This window comes from Marmota monax, unplaced genomic scaffold (assembly GCF_021218885.2).
Source record: "Marmota monax isolate L192 unplaced genomic scaffold, Marmota_monax_Labrador192_F-V1.1 WCK01_AAM20220418_F8-fsc00018, whole genome shotgun sequence".
In the NCBI taxonomy this organism is placed as follows: Eukaryota; Metazoa; Chordata; class Mammalia; order Rodentia; family Sciuridae; genus Marmota; species Marmota monax.
The window spans coordinates 6,185,001-6,211,365 of record NW_026692201.1 but is presented as its reverse complement, the minus strand read 5'-3'; the positions used below and the strand labels follow the sequence as shown (position 1 = coordinate 6,211,365).

General features: G+C 33.6%; 1 protein-coding gene across 6 annotated transcripts in view; it reads left to right on the top strand.

Annotated features, from left to right (window-relative positions):
- Positions 1-26,365, top strand: part of Ap3b1 (adaptor related protein complex 3 subunit beta 1) — a 244,997-nt gene that overhangs the window by 163,824 nt on the left and 54,808 nt on the right. For all 6 annotated transcript variants that reach the window (XM_046427561.2, XM_058574270.1, XM_058574276.1 and 3 more), the window contains 2 exons: positions 1,889-1,961; positions 7,715-7,821. In XM_046427561.2, coding sequence (XP_046283517.1) covers positions 1,889-1,961; positions 7,715-7,821 — 180 coding nt within the window. The remainder of the gene's footprint in view (positions 1-1,888; positions 1,962-7,714; positions 7,822-26,365) is intronic.

Here is a 26,365-nt window from a genome sequence, read left to right as displayed (position 1 = left end):
AGCCCTGTTCTGTGTTGTGTGTGACCTGATGTGTATGAAATAGATATTGTTACACATTCTTAGCTGTGAAGTAGGAAATAAGGCATAGACTTGCCTTCAGCTTTAACTTTATCTTGATTTGATAGGTTTCTAATTTTTCAGGTGGGGAGGTTACGATTCCATAAAAACAGTCATGCACCATTGTAGCTTATAGGAAGCTACACCCATTGTGCTCAGCATAGCATTTTGATAAGTCACATGATGATAAGTGCTTTTTATTATATGTTCTTTTTTCACAGGAATGATATTCTAGTTGAAGTGGCATTTTTATTCTGAACTTCTTTTCGTTTTCTTACAACTTTTAAATTTCAGCCTCAAAAGTAACATTTCTTCTGTTTTTCCTCCAGCCCTAACATTGTTATTTGCTTGAGAAGTTGACAAATACTCTTTGGTTTGTTTTAAAATAAGGAATGAAAAAGAAATCCCATCTAGATGGCTTTTAGTTTTCAGTGGCAGAAATAATTATTATGAGGAGGAAAATCAGTGTTGATCTTTTTGTTAGTGTTTTAATGTATATTGTATGAACCTGGAAAATAATTTTCTGAGTATTGGCATAAGGGAGAAAACAAGCAGAACTTAAATCATTTAAAAATGTTGCATGCCATGTATTTTATGTAATGTTCTTCATGTACATGCTGGCGTAAGCTTCAACACTTTAAATGGTGGTAATATACCTTTTTCTTCAGTGATGTGTTTCCATGGCTAGAGGAATACTTCAAATATATTTATACCAATTTACATTAGCAATTAGCTTTTAATCCCTTCAGTTAATGGTAAGTTATTTGAAGGCAGGGATTTTGGAGGTCTAGGCTGTTATTTCCATTGCTTAGCACAGAATCTGGTACACATTTAAAATTCTATACCTATCTATTGAATGAATGAATGAATTAACAGAAAGTTTTTATTAAAAACTTAAGTTCTCACTTTTAACCTAAGAAACTTTCATGTAAAATAAAAGAGCATAGATTATAAAGATAAGTAACTTTGACACAGATATGTTTAACACCCTATTCTTTGTTGATCTTTAGTTATTAATAGTGCTACTCAGTGCAGAACTTAATTAAACTTCTTTTTAGATGTACAAATATTTTCTGAATGTGTAACCAAGCTGTGAATACCTCAGGCTTTAGGGGTACTGTGTTCTACTCCATAGCTATACATGTTTTATAAATGTAGGAAGATTAATAAGCAAATCTGTAGTGGGCAAAGCTCTACTTTTGAAATATCAGTTCTGTCTATAAAACAGCCAAAAAAAAGTAAGTGAATCCTTTTCCACTCCTCTAAAGAACAAGAGTGTGCTAATGTCATATATAGACCTTTGGCAAAAAGAGTCTGACACAACCCAATAACAAAGTACCAAGTACTTAGTATAGTGCCTATCACAGACCATATCAGAAGATGCTAACCCATCACAAATCTGTCAGCAATTTAGAGCTACGCATGTGACGTTTGAGCATTTCTTTTTCTTTATTAATAAAGTTGTTTAAAAATAGTTTAAAGAGTATTTGTGCACTTTCTACCAGAGTCACGTTACATTTTTATGTTTGCAGAAACTTGTCATGTTATAAAATAATTAGTACCTTTAAATTTTCTTCTAAGGTCCTTTATAATCTTTAAACACAAAATATTTAAAAATTATTTAAAAGTTAGTTATAGTTATTTACAATTTGCCTAATGTGGTCCAAATGCTGTGTGCTAATTGAGACACAAATTTTGATTCAGAAAAACATTTTAATAATCATTCAGAAACTTAATTTGTAAGGTTGAGAAAAAAGTTTGTTTTATAAGTAGATTAACATAGATTGTTAAGACAAAACATGATAAAATTAATCAAATGTTTATTTTGTAGGAGATAGGAAAACAAACAAAGCAAGATAGAAATCTTCTTACCAAAGATGTTTCACTTCTGGATCTAGATGATTGTAAGTATTATAAAACTTTTCTTCAGTTTTGAGTAAGAATGTTTTTCCTTTTAATGCAACTTTTATTTACATGTCCCCAAACTTACCAAAATCTATTTTAAAATATTTATAAATGAATAAAGCAAGAAAACTGGAAATCAGTAATATTAGTATCTTCATCTATTCAGTCTATTAGTTTTGTGTCACATGAATAAGTATAGATGGCCAAAAAGTATATAAAATTCATCTTAAAATAATATTTTAAAATATTATACATTGTAATTTTTTCACTATATAAGTATTAATAGCTCATGGCTTCTACGTTGTGAGATGTTAGGTAGGTGAGGAATTGAGAAAATAATTGGAGATAGGAAGGACATCACCATCTTCCACTTGCCATAGTTTGGGTAGGAATGGAATGGGTAATGCAGTTTTTGGATACACCTGTCAACATTTTAATTTTTGTCTCAGCAAATCTTCTGAGAATTTAGAATTCTGCAAGTATACTCACCCAACTATGCAAAGATGTATAGTCACCACTCCCCTTAAATCCTTCAGCGTTGTGAAGAGAAATAGTGGAACTAACTTTGTTACTAGATAAGCTTGCACTAGGAAAAGAGCAACAAGAAGTAAGACTTCATGAATCTTAAACTACTGTCATTTTTCAATGTAGTGTTTCCATGCTGGGCTGAGTTATGTTTTTAAGTTGCCTCATTCTATCATGAATTTGTCCCATTTATATTGTTTAGATAACCTATCTCTAATAGTCACAGCCAGTTCTTATTATATATAAATTAAAATGTATAACAAAAAGAGATACATAGTATAGAGATATTAAAAATGAAATTGGAACCAAATTTTTTACACTTTGTCAAAGATTTCAAAGTTTGGTCTCAACCAGTATTATGAAGGTTTGGAGAAACAGCATGTATATGCTCTTTTTAGGAATACAGATAGGCTTAGAATTTGGGGGTCATTTTAGCAATATATTTCAAACTTTAAGCATATGTACCCTTTGACCTGTAGTTCTTTTTTTAGAGGGAGGGTACTTGGGATTGAACTCAGAGGCACTCGAGCACTGAGCCACATCCCCAGCCCTATTTTATATTTTATTTAGAGACAGAGTCTCACTGAGTTGCTTAGCAGCTTGCTTTTGCTGAGGCTGGCTTTGAACTCATGATCCTCCTGCCTCAGCCTTCCGAGTCACTGGGATTACAGGCATGTGGCACCATGCCCAGCTGACCTAGTAGTTCTTTTTTTTTTAATTGATTTTTTAAAATAAATGACAGTGGAATGCATTACAATTCATATTACACATATAGAGCACAATTTTTCATACCTCACCAATTCTTGTCTTTATACATGCTATTTGGATAATGATGTCCATTGTATTCCACCATCATTGCTAACCCCCTGACGCCTCCCTTCCTGCCCCCCATCTAGAGTTCGTCTATTCCTCCCCTGTTCTCCCTTCCCACCCAACTGTGAGTCAATCACCTTATATCAAAGAAAACATTCGGCATTTGTTTTTTTGGGATTGGCTAACTTCATTTAGCATTATCTTCTCCAACTCCATCTATTTACCTGCAGATGCTATGATTTTATTCTCTTTTATTGGTGAGTAATATTCCATTATGTATGTGTACCACATTTTTTTATATCCATTCATCTACTGAAGGGCATCTAGGTTGGTTCCACAGTTTAGCTATTGTGAATTATTCTGCTAGAAACATTGATGTGGCTGTGTCCCTTTAAGTCCTTTGGGTATAGACCAAGGAGAGGGATAGCTCGGTCAAATGGTGGTTCCATTCCTAGTTTTCCAAGAAATCTCCATACTGCTTTCCATATTGACTGTACCAATTTGCAGTCCACCAGCAATGCATGAGTATACCTTTCCCCCCCACATCCTCGCCATCACTTATTGTTGTTTGTACTCATAATAGCTGCCATTCAGACTGGAGTGAGATGAAATCTTAGTTTTGATATACATTTATCTAATTGCTAGAGATGATGAACATTTTTTCATATGTTTGTTGATTGAATGTATATCCTCTTCTGAGAAATGTCTGTTCAGGTCCTTGGCCCATTTATTGATTGGGTTGTTTTTTTTGTTTTTGGTGTTTAGCTTTTTGAGTTTTTATGGAAATTTATCCTACCAGTGAACTACAAAATGAGGTCTTATTCCTTCCTTGTTTTAAATTCTTTCATTTGATGGCTTAATTCTGTATTTAGATTAAAGTCCATACTCATTTCCTAGGTTTCTAAGACCATAGATGATTTGACTCCTTCTTGCCTCTCATCCACATTTTATACCATTCTGCTTCTTTGCTTGCTTAAACATACCATGTTCCTTTGTGTCAAGGGCATTAGTACTGCTGTCCTCTGCTGAGAACTCTTCCCCCAAATCTTTTGATGGCAGGCTGATTCTTGTCTTTCAAAATCCCAGCTCAAAAGTCACCTATTCTTATATACTGTCTTAGTCCCTGCAGACAGTTGTAACAAAATACCATAGACTGGGTAATTTATAAACAACAGAGTTAATTCTAAGTTAAAAGATACATATAGGCATGTTAAGAATGGAGACTTATAAAATATATAATTGTTATAGTTTGATGCATTTTTAAAAGATGTATGTTTTTGAAGAGACAAAGGTTTTCTTGAAATTTAAGTTTTATAAGAATTTAAAGGTAAGATTTTTGTATTATTTTAAAGGAAATTTCATTCTAACCTACATTTTTACAAATAGGATATATTTCCCTTTGTTGAACAGGTTAAATGATTACATATTAGCATTATATACTAAGAGTCTTAGTTATTCTTCATTTTTGTAACAAAACTTTGATTAGAAGAATAATTATATAATTATTGTATTGAATATGTTTAGCAAAGAAAAATAGTGTAAAAAAAAAAACCAAAACAGAAAATTAGCCTCTCATCTGAAAAATTGTCTTCATATCTAAATCTCCCCTCATCTCTTCATGGATCTTAGCCAAGCCATAATTGAAATGAGAGGCTATTGCTTATTCAGTTTCCTTTTTTGTTTGTTTGTTGGTGGGTGGTACTGAGAACTTAGGGACACTTCAACACTGAGTTATGTCCACAGGCCTTTTTATTTTTTATTTTGAGACAAGTTCTCATTAAGTTGCCCAGGCTGTCCTGGAACTAGTGATCCTACCTTAGCCTCCCAAGTCACTAAAATGAAAAGCATGTGGCTCTTACTCATTTTTTAAATCTCTCCTGGGTACTTAATATTTTGGATGTGTGAATGGATGTATAGACGGACCAACACATGAACAAAGATATTTACAACCCACCGGAAAAGTCACATGTTGAATAGAAAGACAACATTTTAATCCGAGTTCGAAGGGCCAGTTCTAATTCTCTGGTAATTCTGCCATTCACTTACTTTATGACGTTGGCCAGTCTTAATTTTCCTGTGTGTTTAATATACATGTCCTTTAGAAACCTTCTCACTGCTATTGCTTTTCTTCAGTTCTTTTCACCTCATCCTTAAATTATTATAAATTTTTCCTTCCTGCCAACTCTACTGCTCTGTCCTTCAGTCTGTTTCTTATACTAGCATCTGAATAATTCATCCTGCAATACCATATTTCTCATACCATTCATCTCTTTGGTAGATTTTTAACAGTTTCCCTTGGTCTTTTACATAAATTCAACAGCCTTCTTTTTCCAGATTCCCACCTCAGCCTTTGTTTACAGCATTCCTTCATTCATTGGTTAACTGGATCTCCCTTCCTCTTGTGCAGATCTCATGTTTACTTAAAAACTGGGCTTCATTTCCTCTGTTCATGAAGCCTCCAAAGTACACCCTATCCCCAGTATTCCTCCCCTAGTCCCGCTCTCCATGGCACCTGCTAACTCTACAGTGGTTTTCAGTGTCTGTCTGACACTGAGGAGGTCTGGGATCTGTAGCAGTGCCTCAGTTGTACTGAGTGAGTTCAGGGGAAACAAAGGCTCTAGTCCCTCTTTCACCCAGTCTCCATTCTGCATACACATTTTCTATTGTGTATGTTTAAATTTTGTTGTTTCCTTTGAAAGTTTTCTCATTTGGTAGTATCACTTATGGACTTTATTGTTACTTTTTCTTTTCTTTCTTTCTTTCTTTTTTTTTTTTTTTGTAGATGGACACAATATCTTTATTTTATTTATTTATTTTTTTTAATGTGGTGCTGAGGATAGAACCCAGTGCCTTACACATACTAGGCAAGTGCTGGAGCCCCAGCCCCAGCACCAGCACTATTACTTTGTGTTAAAGCACTTATTTTTCTCTTAGATTTGAAGTTGTTTGAAGACAGGAACCGTATTTTTATGTTCTTTATCTCTCCCTTGCTGTTTTGCTGAAGAAATATTTGTTGTTAATTCGATGGATTAATATTTCTTGACCTAATTTACAGGATATTATGAGACTAAAATGAGAAAAAGATGCTTTGAAAAGCGATGTCAAATTAAGTATGTTACTCCCTTTACAGTGTTACCTTGGAATGACAATTGGCTGGAAGCCAAAACTTTTTCCACATTTTAATTTATTTCATTCAATGAACTCTTGAGAGAGTATAAAGCACTAAAAAGTGTTGTCAGCCTCTGTCTACACAGACTTAGTAGAAAGTAAAATATGTAAAGATATAAATTTGCATTACATGAGAAGTATGGTTATAGAAATTTGACAAGAAAACCTGTGAGACAGAGAAGGCAAAGATATTTTAGGTAAGGGAGGTCCTTCCCTCTAAGTGTTATCAGTTAGAAGTTGTGAAATGAATGAGATGGGGAAATCCTTTTAGGCAAATTTAGTAACACACAAAAGCCTCTAACACATGAAGCAAGATCTTGAGAACTTGTGTTACATAGAACTAAAAGAGCTAATGAAATTGATGATAAGCTAGATCTGAGCTGTCTGTACAGCATGGTGGCCAGTAGCCACATATAGCTATTTAACTTAATTAAAATTTAAAAATGCATTTCTATAGTCATCCTGTCCACATTTATCAAGCACATTATACATGTGTGGCTGGTGGCCAACATATTAGCACACATATAGCATATTTCCATTATTATAGAAAGTTCTGTTGGGCAGGGCTGAGCTAGACCATCGAGGACCTTATGTTTTTAGTTAAGGCAAGACTTTTATTGGCAATTTAAGAGTCTTTGAAGAATCCTAAGCAGGGGAGTGACGTGATCAGATTTTCATTTTTAGAAGATTTTTTAGAAGATTTTCAAGTTCCTACCAATTTTAGAGTAAGTAAAACATTTGAATCAAGTACATAGCTTTGCTGACAAAGTATAATTAGAAGGGAATTAGGTAGCCTGGGCTCCTAATTAATTAGAGTGGAGAATAAAATAGAGATATGATTTAAACATCCTTTTAAGACTTTTGACTCCACTAGAGAACTGTCTTGAAAGCTATTGTTATTCTTTACATTAGTGTGGAAAATGTTTTTTCACCTTTTTCTTTTAGTGAAATTACTGGGTGATAAATGTTAGTGATAATGTTATGTGATAAAAATTTTCAAAAACTATTACTCAAGATATTTATATCCTTATTTTGTTATAGGATTTGCCATTATGTTTTGAAAGCTAAGACCAATAACTACCATGACTTGATAATAACTTGACTAAATCAAGATGTTAAATAGAATTGTCATACATTTATTAATCACAGTAATTTAATTAGATTTACTAACAAAATAAAAATGTTGCTTTTAATAATTTGAATTAAATTTTCATGCACATTTGCTAATTTGGGCCTTTTCTTACAGTTAACCCAATATCCACTCCAGTTGTGCTTCCCACACCAGCTCTTTCTCCAAGCTTGATAGCTGATCTTGAAGGTTTAAACTTGTCAACTTCTTCATCAGTCATCAGTGTAAGTTATTTTGAAAATATGTCCTAGCTCAGTTTTCATAGGATGCCATTGCATCTTTTTTTATTGAAATTCAAATAATTTAAGCATATTCTTAATCTAGAATAGTTCCTCATTTAACAAGTCCAAATCAGATTAAGACCTTTTCATTTTGTAAGTGGTTTTTAAATTGATTCTGCCTAAAACATTATTTTCTTAATTTGCTTCTGCTTTATATTCACATGTAATTATTAAGTGTACATTTTTTTCTGGTACTACTATTTATCTGTATCATATAGGGACTTTGTGAAACATTGAGTTAGTTTACATATAGTCATATGACACTGAACAATATGGATATGTTCTAAGAAGTGTATTTTTAGGTGTTTTCATGGTGGGACATGATAGAGTATACTTATAACTAAGACAGCTGTGATGTCTCTAGGCAATACCATGTTTATAGTACTAACATCATACATAGTCTGTCATTGACTGAAAAGTCATCATGCAACACTTAACTGTACTTAAATCCTACCTAAAAGAATGGTTGTCCAGGGGCTGTATATTTAATTAAATGGTAGAGTTCATTGCCCTTAGTTCAATTCCTAACACCAAGAAAAGAAAGAAAAAGAATTTTTCTCTATAGTAACTTACTTACATTCCCCTTCTGTTTCTTCCACATAGCTCATTTACCATATTGCTACTAAAAGTTCATAATTGTTTTCATTCTAAAAGCCCAACATTGTATTTCTCTTTGTGTTTATTACATCCACTGATGTCTTTTTAAAAATTTCTTTAATGTTATTTATAGATATGACCTGATGTGAGACAAGAGACCTGCTTATCACAAAATAATGTCAGAACCATCAACTCATCATAGTATCTGAAAGTACAATAACTTTTTTTTGCATTAGCATGTTATATCCATTAACCACTCACTTTAAATCAAGAATGTTGCCTAGGATGTATAATCTGTTGACATGCTTGACCTGTTAATTTGTTATCAGAAATCTACAAACTAAATAGTAGTTGGCAAGGTTTGATGGACACAGGGTCCATCAATGATCAGGTGCTTCAAGTAGTTCCAGATTATTAACTGGTGATCTCAGCTGCCAGAGAGCATACAGCTGCGTCTACCAAATGTAGAGAAGAAGAGTACCTAAGTCTTATCTATTTTACAGAAAATTTCTCCTTTAAAGCAAATGTAGTACCCCAGGGCCATGCAGGGAAGTTCTGAAAAGAGCTACTTGCCTTTTTGTTCACCCTTGGTCAGCTCACTTAGGAAGTACAGGTGAAAATTATTAAGCTAAAATGTTTTTTTTTTTTTTTAAGTGTTGAATGATACTTTCTCACAGCCACTCAGAAATGAGTAAGAATGGTATTTGGAATTTTAGTTCACTCCTCTTATTTCTACAAGGAAAAGGCACATTAAAAGAAATGGGGAGCATTGAAAATAAACAATTAAGTCTTACATTTTTTTCAAGTAATAAATATTTATTGAGCATTTGTGATATACTCTAAAGAGAAAAGTGTAATCAAAAAATCTATAGTGAAACAGTTCCTTAATCTAAGAATTCAGTTCAAGAGATCCCTAAAAACTTGGTTAGGCATGTACCAAGATGAATAACTTGTGTGCAGATATCAGATGTCCAGGGTACCAGTCCCTGCTTTGTTCCTCAGTAGCTGTTTAGCGTTGGGCAAATTAGTCCGTAGCATTTCTGCACCTCAGTTCCTATAAGGATAATCTCTACCTTGCAGGATTATTGTGAGATTAATGAGATAATAACATGTAAAGGACTGGCACATTATTGTCACTCAATAATACTAACTAATATTGTTAGGAGTAATATGTGATGATGGACACTAGTAGACTCTTACACTTCGTTAACTGTCAAAAAAAATGCAGTTGAGATCACAAAGGCTTGTAGTCAATGTTCATTCATCATGAAGCAATTGGAAGACTCACCCTTTTGTACTAAGAAAACATTTATTGGGATGATCTCTTGAAAAGAAAAAAAGCCCTCCATCTGAAGTTGGGTGAAACAGGACTGCCAAGTAATACAGTGGAGTAATACAGTGGCCCAGCACTCATGCCCAAGGACTAACAAATGATCAAGCAGTTAACACCCAAGAGAAAGAACAGCAACCAGAAATTCCCCAGCAACAGCCAAATAAAGAAAGGAATAGATTTTAAACAAAAAGGTAGAACTTTGAAAAGTAAGACATAGAAATAAATTGAATATCTTGGTGCACAGTGGCATGGCCCCCTACCCTCACCTCCAGCCCTCAGAACAATACTGAGAAAAGAAGACAAATCAACCAAATTCTAAGTTTTCTCATTATGTGTATGAATTTGGAAAGAAGTGGACCAAAGACTGGAGAGGGAAACAAGGAAAAATCCTCAAAAATTATAACTCGCATATAATGTTAAGGATCCTCAACAAATACAGGAACTTTTTTATAACTTTAACTTTAAAGTTAAAGTCAACATGTAGCCCTAGTTGTTTGGAAAAGAGAAATAAAAGTAACTTATAATCAAGTAATATTTACCTTGTTCTAGAAATGCTTGGTCGTGACCACAAAAGATATGTAATGAAGCAGTTGAATGATACTGACACTCATATGTAGAGCTCATGAATGTGGGAACTATAAATGGAGATCTATAAAGGTATATTGCAATGGCACCTCAAATACTATGGAATGTGCTGTGACATTGACTTCCAAACATCGAGCACATTTTCTAGACCAAAGTATTTGTATTCCTGGAAAAATGAGCATATTAATACCTTGCCAAAAATTGCTTTGTACTTTTTTGTTAAACGTCCTAGGATCAAATAATTTTAAACAAGTTTTTACCTGATAATTGTCCAGTAGACATTTCAGTGTTACCAGTTTTATTTTTTATAGTTGATAATTAATCAACAATATGCATAAAATCTGTTTCGATTTTACATGTTATTTGTTGATTTCTTACTATGAAATAACATGAGATGGGTAACATGTAGACCATTATCTTTTTCTATCACCACAGTCACCACAATTTCATGAAGGACATTGTACAATGTGCATCAAATGGTTTGCTCTATTTACTGCAGAATATCTGCCGTCCCAGGCCTTTACCACTTAACGCTACTAGCATTCTTTACTCTTCCTAGCCCATTTTTTATCCAGCTGCAGGCATTCCAAGCAATGTAATGTAGCTGCTAAGGAATAGGCTCTTTAGCCAAACTTCCTGCATTCAATCTGAGCTCTGCCCTTTACGAAATTAGCGATTTGGGCAACAGACTTTACCTTTCTGTATCTCAGTTTGTTTTCATGTGTAAAATAAATATAGTAATGCTATCTGCTTCATACAGTTGTTGTTAATATTTAAGATGAGTTAACATGTGAAATGTTAGTAACAGCACCTGATACCTGTTAAGTACAAATTATTTGGTTATTATTTTTGTTTTTATTTTGTTATAGCTTCATAAGGGAAATAAAATATGACTCAAGAAAATTGTGTCATTTTCCTTCTGTTAAGGCTGCACATAGTTATGCTTAGACATTAAGATAACTATAAGTCCTACTTACAGAAAAAAGGGAATGAAGACACTGATCATTGCTGAAACCAGTTAAGGGATGATTCAAAAATAGAATTGGTATCTTTGAAATTGTAGTTATAAAAATGTATAAATAATAGTTTAAAATGGAAAAATTGATTGTGATGATAAGAAAAGATAATGGTCTGCATGTTAGCCATCTCATTTTATTTAATAGTAAGAAATCAATAAATAACATGCAAAATTGAAATAGATTTTATTTTTATATGACTTAGAACTCTTAAAAGAGCTTTTATCTGAAGTTTTGGAAAGATTTATTTTACTTTCTTCAGTGAAAATACAGCTGTGATCCCATCTGATGGGGTAATATGTCTGTTCCTCTGTCTTTCTGTCTATCCATGTTTGTGGTGATGTCATATTCACAATAGTTAACAGTTATTCTAGGTGGTACAATTTGGGGGTCACTTGTTGATTTCCTTTTTGTACTTTTCTGTGTTTAAATATTTCATAATAAGAACTAATTATTTTTTTTAAACAATAGAGTTGTTGCAACATATCAAAACAGGAAAAATTAATCTGTGATATTACCAGTCAGAATATGATGACTCTTAGGAAAATAAGTGCTTGTAAGAGAACTCAGAGGAACTTCCGAGATGCTGCTCACATGCTGCCTTTTGATCTGGGTGTTGGTATGGGGGTATATTCAGTTTATTTTAAAAAATCATTGGATTAACGTGGTGGTACATGCCTGTAATCCCAGCAATTGAGAGGCTTTGGAGAGGGAATCCCAATTTCAAGGCAAGCCTTGGCAACTTAGTGAGATCCTATCTCAAAATAAAAATTTAAAAGATGTGGGGATGTAACTTCATGGTAGAATATCCCTGAGTTCCATCCCCAGTACCAAAAAATAAAATAAAATAATAAGTGTGGTACTTTAATGAGATGAGAAAACATGTTAGAGTGTGAACAGAAAATGGGTTACAGAAATGTTATATATGTAGGTCTCGGTTTTGTAAAACTATGTGTGGTATGGTTTTTGTTTTTGTTTTCATTACAAGGAAATGGGAGTAGGAAAAAATCCATCACAGTGTTAGCAGAATTTTTTGGATAATGAGATTATGGTGATTTATATTTTTCAGCATTTTCCAGATTTTCTTTGATTTAGATGTAATACATCTATCTATGACAGGGTAGCCAGCAACCTGACAGAGCAGGTTCCTGCTAGGAGGGGTGAGACACCTGGGAAGATAAAAAGTGTGAAATGATCAGTAAGAAATAAAGACAAAGCCAGAGATTAGATTTAAGAAGCAGGGCACCTGATGGGTCTTCCAGCCCTGATAGGAACTAAAACTGAACAACTGAAAAGGCCCCAATTCTTTATTCCTTAAGGGAAAGTAGATCAAAGGCAGGGATAAGGTTTCAGTGTGGCAGGATCTTGCAGTAAACACATTGTTTGGTGTTTGGCAGGTTATACCCATCTCCTAGCATAGGCTGTGAGCTGAGGCAGGGCACTAGCATGATCTGAATTTTCTCAAACTGGGGAATTTCACCCAGGAGTTCCCAGAAAAGCAGATTCCCTGACTTACATTGGCACAAACAAACCCATAATTCATATAAAGCCTCCAACAAAAAGCAATACCTTTTTTTTTTTTTTTTTGCTGCTGCTGGGGATTGAACCCAGGGATGCTTTACCTCTAAGCTATACTCGCAATCCTTCTAATTTTTTAAATTTGAGGCAGGGTTTCTCTAAATCTCACTAATTTGCCGAGTCTGGACTAGAATTTGCAATTCTGCTTCAGCCTCCTAAGTCTCCCTAGAAACTTACAGGTGTGTGCTATCACGCCTGGCAAAACAACAAGAACAACAAAAAACAAAACAAAACAACAACCAAAAAAAAAGTTTTAGAAGATGGAAAGATCTCCCTTGTTCTTGGATATGCAGAATTAATATTGTCAAAATGACCATACTACCAAAAGCATTATACAGATTTAATGCCATTCCAATCAACCCAAAGACATTCCTCATAGAACTAGCAAAAGCAGTCATGAAATTCATCTGGAAAAATAAGAGACCCAGAGTAGCTAAAGCAGTCCTTAGCAAGAAGAGTGAAGCAGGTAGCATCACTATCCCAGACCTTAAACTATACTACAGAGCAATAGTAACAAAAACAACATGGTATTGGCACCAAAATAGACTGGTAGACCAATGGTACAGAACAGAGGACACAGAGACCAACCCACATAATTGCAGCTATCTTATATTACACATAAGTGCCAACCACATAGATTAGAGAAAAGAAAGCCTCTTCACAAATGGTGCTGTGAAAACTGGAAATCCATATGCAACAAAATAAAATTAAACCCCTATCTCTCACTATACACAAAACTTAACTCAGAGTGGATCAAAGACCTAGGAATTAAACCAGAAATTAATTAATGTATTAGAAGAAAAAGTAGGCCCAAATCTTCATCATGTTGGATTAGGCCCCAAGTTTCTTAATAAGACTCCTATAGCGCAAGAATTAAAACCAAGAATCAGTAAACTAAAAAACTTTTTCTCAACAAAAGAAACAATCAGTGAGATAAATATAGAGCCTACAGAATGGGAGCAAATCTTTACCACACGCACATCAGATAGAGCGCTAATCTCTAGGATATATAATACACTCAAAAACCTTAACACCAAAAACACAAATAACCCAATCAATAAATGGGCCTAGGAACTGAACAGACACTTCTCAGAAGAAGATATACAATCAATCAACAAACTTATGAAAAAATGTTCAACATCTCTAGCAATTAGAGAAATGCAAATCAAAACTACTCTTAAGATTTCATCTCACTCCAGTCAGAATGGCAGCTATCAAGAATACAAACAACAGTAAATGTTGGTGAGGATGTGGGGAAAAGGCACACTCCTACATTTCTGGTGGGACTGCAAATTTATGCAGCCAGTATGGAAAGCAGTATGGAGATTCCTTGGAAAACTGGGAATGCAACCACCATTTGACCCAGCTATCCCACTCCTCGGTCTAGACTCAAAGGACTTAAAAACAGCATACTACAGGGACACAGCCACATCTGTTTATAGCAGCACAATTCACAATAGCTAAACTGTGGAACCAACGTAGGTGCCCTTCAGTAGATGAATGGATAAAGAAAATGTGGTGATATATATATATGTGTGTGTGTATACATACATATATATGTGTGTGTACATATATATATATATATATATATATATATGTACAAACATACAATAGAATATTACTCAGCATTAAAAAAGAAGAAAATCATGGCATTTGCAGGTAAATGGATGGAGTTGGAGAATATCAGGATAAGTGAAGTAAGTCAGTCCCAAAAACCCAAAGACCAAATGTTCTCTCTGATAAGTGGATGCTGATCTATAATGTGGGGAGGGAACATAGAAAGAATGGAGGAACTTTGGATTGGGCAAAGGGGGAGGGAGGAGAGGAGAGCGCATGAGATGGACATCATTACCTTAGGTACATGTATGATTGCACAAATGGTACGAATCTGCATTGTGTACAACCAGAGAAGTGAAAAGTTGTGTTCCATTTGTGTGCAATGAAACAAAATGCATTCTGCTGTCAAGTATAACTAATTTTTAAAAATGAAATATATGTATATATTTATATAGCTTTGACATATATATATGTGTATGATGTCAAAGCTATATAAATATATACATATATTTCATATATATATGTATACATATATACATATATTTACATATGTATATATATACACATATATTTCATATATATATAAATATATATACATATATATTTTTTTACTTATATAGGTTTGACATCATCTGTTCTACTTTTTCCCCTTCCTCTAGCCCTCAAGTTGAGTAATAGAACTATGCAAGGAAAATTTGGAAAATTGACTCCAAAGAGAGCCAGGTGCAGTGACCTGCCCCTGTAGCTACTTGGGAGGCTTAGGCAGTTGGTTTGCTCAAATCCAAGAATTCAAAGCCAGCTGGCAACCTAGTGAGGCCCTATCTGAATAAAACAAAAAAATAAAAAATAAAAATAAAAACAAGAACAACAACTCCCCCCCCAAAAAAAAAAAAAGAAGGAGGAGAGGAAAAAAAAAAAAAAGAAAAAGTGGTTCAGTGAAGCAAAAAGTTAAGGTCCCTGAGAAGTACAGAGATCTGCACAATCAGAAGCCTTTGTAGAGAAAATTATAATTGGTGAGTCTGCTCAGCAAAGTTGACCATTCTCATAGTGTGCATATCTAAGTCAGGCAAAAGTCACTGTGTGCCAATCCTGAAAGTTTGTTGTAGGTTTGTAACATTTTTCCATCTCAGATATTCCATACTAAAAGTAGATATCAGTTTGCTTTAAAATGTTTTGGATTGGCTGCATATTTTCTTGTTCTCAGAACTTAAAAGAGAAAAGAAAACTAAATTTATTGAGAGCATTCGGTGTTATACTAAGTTAAGGGAAAAAAATTACACAAGTTATATTCTTAAGAAAATATTAAAGGAGCAGTAAATACTAAGTGTCTTTCCTTAGTAACATTTTTCTTAATTCTGCTTAATACCACCAGGACTCGTGTTACAGAAATCCATAATACTTCCCACAAAGTAATGAAGCAGTGCTAAGAAAAATGGGCTCTGCAGGAATTTTTGGAGCTTGTGTTCAAGCATTTCTTCCCTGTGTCATTTCTATTTTGAGGAAAATGTTAGCACCTCATGAACTGAACCAAGTATCAGTGGGTCAAGCCATCTCTCTTGTTCTTTGTCTTCTCTTCCTTAAGATCAGGGAATTGATTCTTGGATAATGCTCCCAAGTCTAGCAACTGTAGCTCAAGGGTCACCTGAACGAGCACCTGTAGTTTTCCCTAAATCCTGATCTTATAGTTATCCATTTGTATCTTGAAATGATCAAGCTCTTCCTGTACTCCAGCTGAAAACTTATTCTGCTGTTATTTCACTAGAGAGGCAATGCATTTACTAAAACTACTGCTTAGTTGTTTTAGACCTATAGTAGTTCATTCCATCTGATGACCAACCAAGCAATCAAAAGTTTTTCCACCTATTGTGTTTTCTTAATATTATTGAATAAAGTAACTTAAATCAAATATAAAATATGAAAGTTTATTTCAATTCTTGAATAGTGTGTATATGATATTTTAAAATATATATTATAGGAAGCTTGTTTTTAATATTTTAAAAGGTTAAAGTAAGCTGCTTTAAAATTTAAAAAGTCTTAACTATGTTGGCAAAAAATGTAGGCATAGCTAGTGGGAATGCATATTGGTAAAACCATGATTTAAAGAGTAATTTAGAAATGTTCAGTGAATTGAAAATTTCCATCCCTTTAACCCAGCAATCTGTATTGATACATGTGAAAACAGGAATGTTCACTGGCACATATTAAGAGCACAAAATTGTAAACAAGCTGTTTTTCCTAGTTTAGATACACAAATTGTAGCAGACTTATACAATGAAATACTGTGTCAGTTGTTAAAATGTACTAACTACAAATACATCCTCCACATAGGTAAACCTCCAAAACAATATTTAAAAAGTTAACTCATAGGATAGTGTAATATGAAGCCATTCATAGAAAATATAAAAATATGTAAAATAGTTATATAGTTAATGGATGCATTTTTAAAAGGTCATTGGTAGTGATCAGATCTTTATTAGTTTATTAGGAGATTAATTGAAATGTCTTAAAACATACTTGCAACTGATGAACATCAAGTGTAAATGCTGGTTACTTATCACACCAAGAGGAAAGAGGAATGAAATCTGAGAGATACGCTTGAGAGTGTCATTCAGATTTGTTAAATTTTATTCATGGTGTTGTCACTGTTTTTCTTTTGTTTTTTAATCTATTCTTTATCTCTTTGTCTGAATTATTTTACATTTCAGTTATCATAAATTGGAATAATAATAAATATAAACTTCACTAAATATGAAATATTACAGATGTCCTTGATGACATTGAATTCTATTCTGTCCTGTACACATTAATTCATTTGGTTTGTGTTTCACACTAAATCTAAAAACGTATCATTTTTTACTTTAAGGTTTATGTTTTTATAGTTTCTTTCATTTCCTAATTATGTGGTAAACCCCTTAAAATAATTCAGCTATTAAAATGCACCTGTGTGTTGCCTGAACTCTTACTTACTCTTGATTAGCCTGACAAGTCTTTTCTTCATAGGTGACCTTACATACCTCATTCCATGCTTAACTTTTGTAAATTCCAAGTTAGAGGTCATATCAATGAGAGTTAACAAGTCCATATCAGGTTTTAAATAACAAGAAAAATACCTTAAAACTCTCAAAGAATTATATAACAAAATTACAGTGAAATAAAATTAGTTTAACTCTTTAGATTCATTGCCAAGAAAAATATTTTTATTTATATTAGCCATGTAATTGATTGAGGATAGTAATTGTTTCTTAAAAAGTTCAACAAGAAGAATCAACCTTATTCTAATATAAGCTTAAAGCAAGACATACTTTTCATAAACCTAATCACAGATGGTCTGACTTTAGATTGTGGGATACTGGCTATATTTCTTAGGTCTTATTTTGCAGCATTCTCATTAGTATAAAAGTTTCTGATGCCTAAGAACGTTCATGTATATATAATTTTTATATTGTTCGTAGAAAATAGATTACGTATTTGCATTCTAAGGCAAATGCATACTAAGATTCTTTATTACAACCTAATATCATTTACTTACAATACATTTTTACTGAACACATTATCACCAAGTTACTATGCTAAGATTAATAAGACAGTCCCTTCCTAAAGGAGCTCACAGTTTAGTGAATGAAACAGACCAGAACTAGTATGGCAATATGTAAATCAATGGATGTGTAACTGATGTGATTCTGCAATCTGTATATGGGGTGAAGGTGGGAGTTCATAACCCACTTGAATCAAAGTGTGGAATATGATATGTCAAGAAATTTGTAATGTTTTGAACAACCCACAATAAAAAATTAAAAAAAAAAAACAAAAAAAACAAACAAAAACTAAAAAACAAACAAAAAAACAAAAAAAAAAAAAGGAAAAGAGAAAGGAACATGTAATCCTGAAAGAGGCGCTGTAAGGACATGGTCAGTCATATTTCATTTATTTATTTATTTATTTATTTTTAACTGTAGATGGACACAATACCTTTATTTTATTTATTTGTTTGTTTATGTGTGCTGAGGATTGAACCCAGTGCCTCACGAACATTGTTCTAGGCAAGTGCTCTACCACTGAGCCACAACTCCAGCCTGGGCAGTGATATTTGTGATGGGTCTTGAAGAATGACTCATTCCACCAGCCAAGAAGAAGAGGAGACAAGATTTCAGACACAGGGCATGGTCAGATCAACGACAAAAGATACAATGTGTATCATGTTTTTGATAAATTATGTAGCTACAAATAGGTAGTGTAGAAAATGTATGTCTTAGAAAGATGATGAAAGTGGCTACAGATGAAAATGGTTAATAGGTTAGAAACCAAGTTATGAAGACTTTGAAAGGAATTGTGAAGATTCTTTTTAGAGGTCACTGGTAGCAGTCAAATCTATTGTTAATTTATTAGAAAGATTAATTGGACGGGAAGAGAATAACTGAAGGGGTTCGTGATTATTTAGATAGGTAACTGGGGTTTTCATTTGAATGATTATCTGGATAATAGTATTTAAGTAACAAAAGTAGAAAATACAGAAGAAAATAGGAGAGGACAATAACACTGGAATTTAGTTTGGGACATGTTGACTCTGAGGTACTTGTGGAACATCAAGCTGGGGATTTACAGTAAGACCTTAATTTCTGTATTTCGGAGAAGAGCCAGATCAGCTATTTTTAAATATGAATGCTCATGCATTATGTATGCGCACACACTGGTCAAAGCTATCAGGATATAGATAATCATTTAAGGTAGGGAAACAGGGTGGGCACAGTAGCACATGCCTGTAACCCCAGCAACTCAGGAGGCTAAGGCAGGAGGATCACAAATTCAAGGCTACCCTCAGCAATTTAGCAAGGCCCTAAGCAAATTAGTGAGAATCTGTCACAATATAAAAATAAAAGGGGCTGAGGATATGGCTCAGTGGTTAAGCACTGCTGGGTTCAATTCCAGTATCAAAAAAATAAATACATAAATAAAAGGTAGGGAAACAGAAGAGCCTAGTCAGGAACACTTTGTGGGGTGAGAAGATGAATGAAGATGGAATTCTGTGAAACAGGAGAATGAACAAAGGAAAAGGCCAAATGAAAGGAGTGAAATATGGAATGAAAGTGTGGAACAGATAAGAGTATGAGAAAACTCCATTCATTGAGGGAAACAGACAAATCATTAGTGCTGTAAGTGCTGTACTATTAGAGCACAAACTCACTAACTTGGCAATGAAGGTCTTTTAGAAAAGAATTTACATATAGGACCAGGGAGCTGAGTCTTGAATAAGAAAGAATTTGTCTGAGTGGCTAGAGTAAAAGGAATGACATTCTGGGCAGAGGAAATAGTGGGTGCAGAGACCTAGGAATGCGAAAGAACTTGGAATATTATAGAAACACTAGTTTGGTGTGGCTGAAGTATAGCATATGTAGATTGGAATAACCATTTCTGATGCCAGAGAAGTATGTTGGTGATAAGCTCTTAGAAAAAGTTTAGTAATGATTTCTTAACTTGCTTTCTAATTTTTTCATGTCCTAGCACCCATAGAAAAGTAGCAGTGTGCTTAATGTGTTCTGAGTAAACAGAGAATGGTAAAAGATGCTGGAGGAACTCCAGCTACCAAGACCCACCTGGCTTCCTGGTGGTGTGCAGGGGACAGCATACCTCTAACTCATTTAGTAAGGAAGCCATGACTATGCCGCTGTAAAAATGACAAATCTGATCTGCATGGATCACCATCCCTATGTGAAGTTTAATTTAGGAGGATACAGGAAGGCTCATTAAGATAATTGATCATGATAAAATACAAAGGTATAGTATATTGGGGAACAGTAATTCTAAGAACAGTCCATGAATGGAGAAACAGAGCTGGGATAGCTGGGGGTGGAGGCTAATTTGTTAAAATATGCTACTGAGTTAGCCAAACTTAAGCTAAAGGGCACAGTCCTCCACACCACTACATTGGCCCAAGGTTTCTGATGCCAACTGCAGGTTGAAGTGTTTCCCCAAAACTACCCTCAGATTTAATCATTTGTTAGAACAACTCACCAAACTCAGGGAAGGGCTATATTTTGCATAAAACTTGATTACAATCAAAGGTTAAAAACTAGAATTAGCCAAAAGATGCAACAGATAGGGCAGATTCTGGGAGAGTTCCAAACGGAGCACTTCTGGATTGCCCTATTGGCACTGAAATGTGGCAGTATGCTGAGAGTATGGCCAATCAAGGAAGCTTCCCCAGCTTCAGGGTCCAGAGTTTTTATTGAGACTTTATTACCTAGGTATGATTGAATTATTGCCACATGGTTGGACTGAATCTCCAGCCCTCCCCTCTCCCAAGAGATCAGGTGGATTAATAAGTGACCCAAAACCCCAACTCTGTAATCTCACAGTTAATCTTTCTGGCATGGTCGGCCCCCAGTCCTGATTTGTCTCTTATCTAGGGGCTCACTATGAGGTACCTCAGTGGCATAAATCATTGTGTGGAGATACTGTGGGCCTTCCATGAATAATAAAAATCACTTCTATTATTGCGGTAATTCCAAGGCTGACTCTCAAGAGCTGAGACCAAGCCCTAGTTTCTTCAGAATATGAAGCCAGAGATATAGTGGTAAATAAGATGTGAAGGTTCCTGCCTTCATTGAGTTGATGGTTGAGTGTTTTTTAAAGAAAAACTGCCTTAAAGGCATGTAATTATAGAGTACTGAGTGCTTTTGCTTTTGTAAAATCTTGCTCATTTGAAAATTTCTTTAGATACAACTTAACATTGTTTTTTTCCCTGATTATGAACCTAAACCTTATTAGCTGAACTCAACAATCGACGCTTTTTTTCTTCTGTACCACCGTAGCTTAAAATCTAACAAGACATTCAATAGTGAACACAATTTAAAATGTGGATATCTGAAATACTTTTCCTCTCAATGAAGATATAGAAAGATAATTTTTAGTCAGCTCTTCACCATCTGCTTTCCTTGAATTGGCTTTGTGGTTTGTCACTTCATCCTCACATGATGCCAGGGTGAAAACAGTGATAACAAAATCAAACCAGCATCTGTACATGTTGATACCAGTAGTCAGCATGGAGTTTCCTGTGACCAGAAAAAGAGGATATTAAGTTTGACAGGGTGACCAAGAAGCCATGTAACTGATGTCCCTGCCCCGCACCCCTCCAAATCTCTCCAAGGATCTTACAGGCTGAAGGACAGGAGGAAACCTGTATGTAATGCACTTGAATCTGGGGAGACAGATTGAGGCAAAGAAAATGCATTTTTTTATACACAAAACAAATACAGCTTCCAACATTAGTTTTTTACATTAATTCTCTTGGATTCAGTACATCTGAAGTCTGCTGAAGCAGTGTTTGGATAATAATGTGTGTTATAATAATGGTTGATATGATTAAAGTTGCTTTATACTTAGGATTTCATTTTCTCTTGAATGGACTTTTATCTTAAGTAGATTCTCATCCTCCACCCTTCCAGTTGCTACTAGTTAGTGTTGTACTGTGTTTTTTTCAAGTTACTCTGCAAGGACAGATTGCTTTGAAGCATATCTTAGTTGAATAAGAGCATTTACTAAGTCATAGTGTTTCATGAATAGTGGTCTCATTCATAAAGATGATAATATGTCTATGATAAAGATTGTTTTCTTATATAGTAGAACTATCTCATAAAATATTTTTTATACTTTACTTTGAAAAGTTAAAGTGTATCCCAGCCCCAGGCTAAGAAGCAAGTCCAGATAAGATCAAATTCTTTGGGGTTTATAGGAGAAGGAATTATAAGCCAAAATTAAAAATAATTTTGTCATTTTAAATTTGGGGAAAATCCTTTATTTGTTCTGATGAAAATGTCAGTAGTTACAGAACTGTGGTAAAAATAATGAAAAATCACTGGCCTGGGTCTGCTTAAATTGAAAACATTTTTTAATTAAAATTTGACAGTATTTTGTGCTTCCATTGCCTAGCCACGTCCCATCTTGTTCTTCCATTCAATTCTCTTCTGGGCATGAATTACTTTAATTTTTAAATTAAACGATAAGGTATGCCATCCTGCTTCTTGATCTTTTTGTTTCTGCACTTCTTTGAAGGTCTCATAGTTATAAGACCATTTTCAACTGTAACTTTTCCAGGTGATTAAAAAGAGCCATTTAAAAAAAAAAAAGACTGTTATTAATTTTTATTGGCAGATTTTTTTATTGCAAAGTATTTTTGAATTTGTTTAAATATATGTCAGCTTATACTTAACTAGTGGATAATACTGGTAATGCTTTGTCAGTATTTCAGTACAATTCTCCATGATGAGAAATCTATATCAGATGCTAATTACAGTAGTAATTAATTGTGACAAAAATTCAGGCCACCAACAAATAACAAAGGAAATATATATATACAAATCTAAAAGAAATTAAAGAATTAAAGACTTGATGGTAAAGAAAAGTTTAGGTCTTTTATTTTTCTCTTCCTTCTCTATTATGGTTTCTTTTGCTTAAGTGTGGGTTCATTATTTTCAAAGTTGAGACAATTTACTGAAAAAGATCTACCCATTTATTTCTAAGATTATGATTTTGGACTTTTGTTTATTGTAATTAAATGTAATACAATAGGAAATGAGTTTTTTTAAATAAATATAGTTTGTTTTTAAAATATTTATCCTTTTTAGTAATCTTATTTTCCATATCTAAAGCTGACTAAACTTTTTGGGACTGTCAGCTGCTATGTTTCAAGTTTTTTTACTTCTGTTGAATTGTGATATTTGTGATGAATTATACATTTTTTAAGCTTTAAGATATCTTAGGTTATTATGCACTGGCCAATCACATATTATAGTATTGAATCTCTTAACATGAGAACCCTGAACTAAACATGGAAAATATTATTATAATACTTTAAAAAGTTTGTTTCTCTTCCAAGGAGGAGAAAATGGATTCATTCCATACAAACATAAGACATTAATTTATTATGAGAGACTGTAAAGATTTAGAGTATGAAGTAAAAATGGATAAGTGCAGTATATGACAGTATAATCAAAAGAAAGTAAAAACTACTTACCTTAGAACATACCAGACACACTGCTATTTAAACCATTTAGGAATGTAATTACACACAACTTTGATAAGCTTATCAATCGGGGTTATGTCTCTTAAATTTGCAGCTTTCAACATTACTGAATTTATAATATATCCCCTATATGTTAAATTAATATCTGTTCTTTACTTTGATTCAAAAAATATATCCTTCCCAAAAGAAATGAAATTCCAGCAACTTCACTTTACACTGCATGTTTTAGATGAAAGGAGAAACTTGCCAAATGCCACATAAGCATCTCTTTGAATCTTTTTTCAAGCAAACCAGTTCTGGGAAGATGTATAAAATAGTCAAGGAAATGCAAACACTGTATCTTAGATGAAAGTAGGGAAATCTTTTTGTATGTAATTTTGTCTTTAAGTATGGATAATAATATTTTAATTTTTCTTACAAAGTCTTTTATCTGTTAGGGATTAAAAACCAAAGTATTTATTGATGAAATTGTATCATAGCTAGAATTTGCTGTTAGATAATTCATAAGTGGAATAAACGATTGGATAAAACAGATTGGCCAAATTTTGATACTTCCACTGTTGCATGTGTGTGTGTGTGTGTGTGTGTGTGTGTGTGTGGTGTGTGTCTGTGTTAGAAGCGGGAGGGGAGATTGATTGATTGGGTGCTGTGTGTTGCACCCAGGGCCTCATGCTGGTTAAGTCCACACTCTACCACTAAGCTACACCCCACCCCCTAAAGCTTGATCACTTTGAAACTTAGTGATTAGTTCCTCTTTCTTTTTTACATTAATCTTTCTGCTTTGTGTACATTTGAAATTTTTCATAATAAGTTTATTAAGTGTATAATTTCAGAAATTCATTTATCACATATTTTCATTGAAGATTGAACACTCACACTTCATAGAGTATGATCTGGCATAAAGTCTTATATATTTAAACTAGTGCCTCAGTTCTTGAATTAAGTTCAGAGTCTCATCTTTAAAATTTGGGAACTGGAATTGACTGCTTCCAAGGTCCCTTCCAACTCTTAAGTGGAGAGACTTCAGATGACATCAGAAAACATCACATAGAAGAAGGATTGCCTTATCTTTTTATTAGAAATATAGATCTTAGAGTCTGAGTCTCTAGAAGATAGGATAGGGCCTTTTATTGGCCTTTTTATTCCAAGTGCTTAAGACATAATAGTTGCTCATCAAATGTGTTTTGAATGAGTGAAATTAATCTTTCCAGTTTTCCAGCTTCATTTTTATAGAAACCTATCCCCACTATTGTCAGTTTAAAGGGCTCTGTTTTTAGAATGTTTATTCACATCATTGAGAGAATTACTCCCATCAAGCACATATCTGGAAAAGGTTGTGTTCCTTTACATATTGCTTTTATTGCTTAACATGTAATATTTAACACCATAAATGGAGAATAAGTTAGTGCTTTAAATTATTTGACTAAAAGTATCTTAATAATTCATTCTTTATATTTCCTCAGTGCACTTTTAATTTGGCTAAACAACAACAACAACATGATAAACTGTGAAAAAAAATTACTATTTTGACTTTATTTCCCTGTCAACAGAACAAATCTCCTAAAAATTTAAAGCACATCTTTCTAAGGTAACATTTACCTCCTCACATCTTTAGCAGCGATCAGACATGACATGGGACATATTCATTGACCCTAAAAATTTTCATCAGAATCATGCACTGAAAGGGGGCAGCCCCAGCCAGACAAGAGGCTCATTTCAATTTTAACGGCTGTAATTAAAGGTTAATTCACTGAGTCAGGATTAACGAGGAAAGTACAAATGATAGGCAAGCAGCTGCCTTTATAATACAAGATTAGAACAATGCAATTACAATAAGAATTAGAAAAAATCAACTTCCAGAAAGGGCCCTTTAATGAACGAATTAAATTGTGATCTCTAAACATGATTATATGAAATAGTCCTTCTTAAGGAATCATATAAATTGATATTGTATACCTAAGCATATTATGTCAGCTGGAAACAATGATTAATACTAAAGAGGTTTTGTATTAATAAGTTGCTAAAAATTTTATTTCTATATCTATAGATAATGTTTTTAAATAATAAGAAATCTTTCTTACTTGATCCTCCTGACTTTGATGTCTAGTGGTCTTTATCTGAATCATAATTCACCTTTCCCTCTCTTCCTGCCCCACACTATGACTTAACTTATGTTTATAACTTAAATCTATTTTTCTTACAGAGCACATTTCTAAAATTCCCTTTGTATGTATTGTTAATTTACAAGTTACCACATGTGTCATTTTCAGGTACATTATGTATTTTATAATTTTTCTTAAAATTAACTCAGTGCTGTATTTCATTTTATGTAGATCATATCACTTTATTTTTTATGTGATGTACCCTTTAATCTCAGGACATTGATCAAAACTTTTTTTCATGTTGTGCATTTCTAGAAAACTACTACATTACTTATTATGTTAAAAGTCTTTTGCAAAAGTCCCTTGCATAGTGGTTGGCCCATAGTAGGACCACAGAAAATGTCATCATTTTAATCTGTTTTTATTTTTATGATTGAAGCCATTTACTTATTTTTTAATCAGTTGGGTCCTAAATTCTATTAAATATTATCATTAAATTCTATTAAATATTATCATCATTTCTTTATGGAATTAAAAAAAGTTGTAGGCACGTAGGCTTAAATATGTAAAGAAAATAACTGCCCATCATAAATGCAGGCTATGGAAAATTGTTCCTCAAAAATTGAGATTCCATAAAAGGAGTTTACATTTGTCAATTGCATTTGGACTGATTTAGTGTAAGAAATTTGTATGCTGGAGT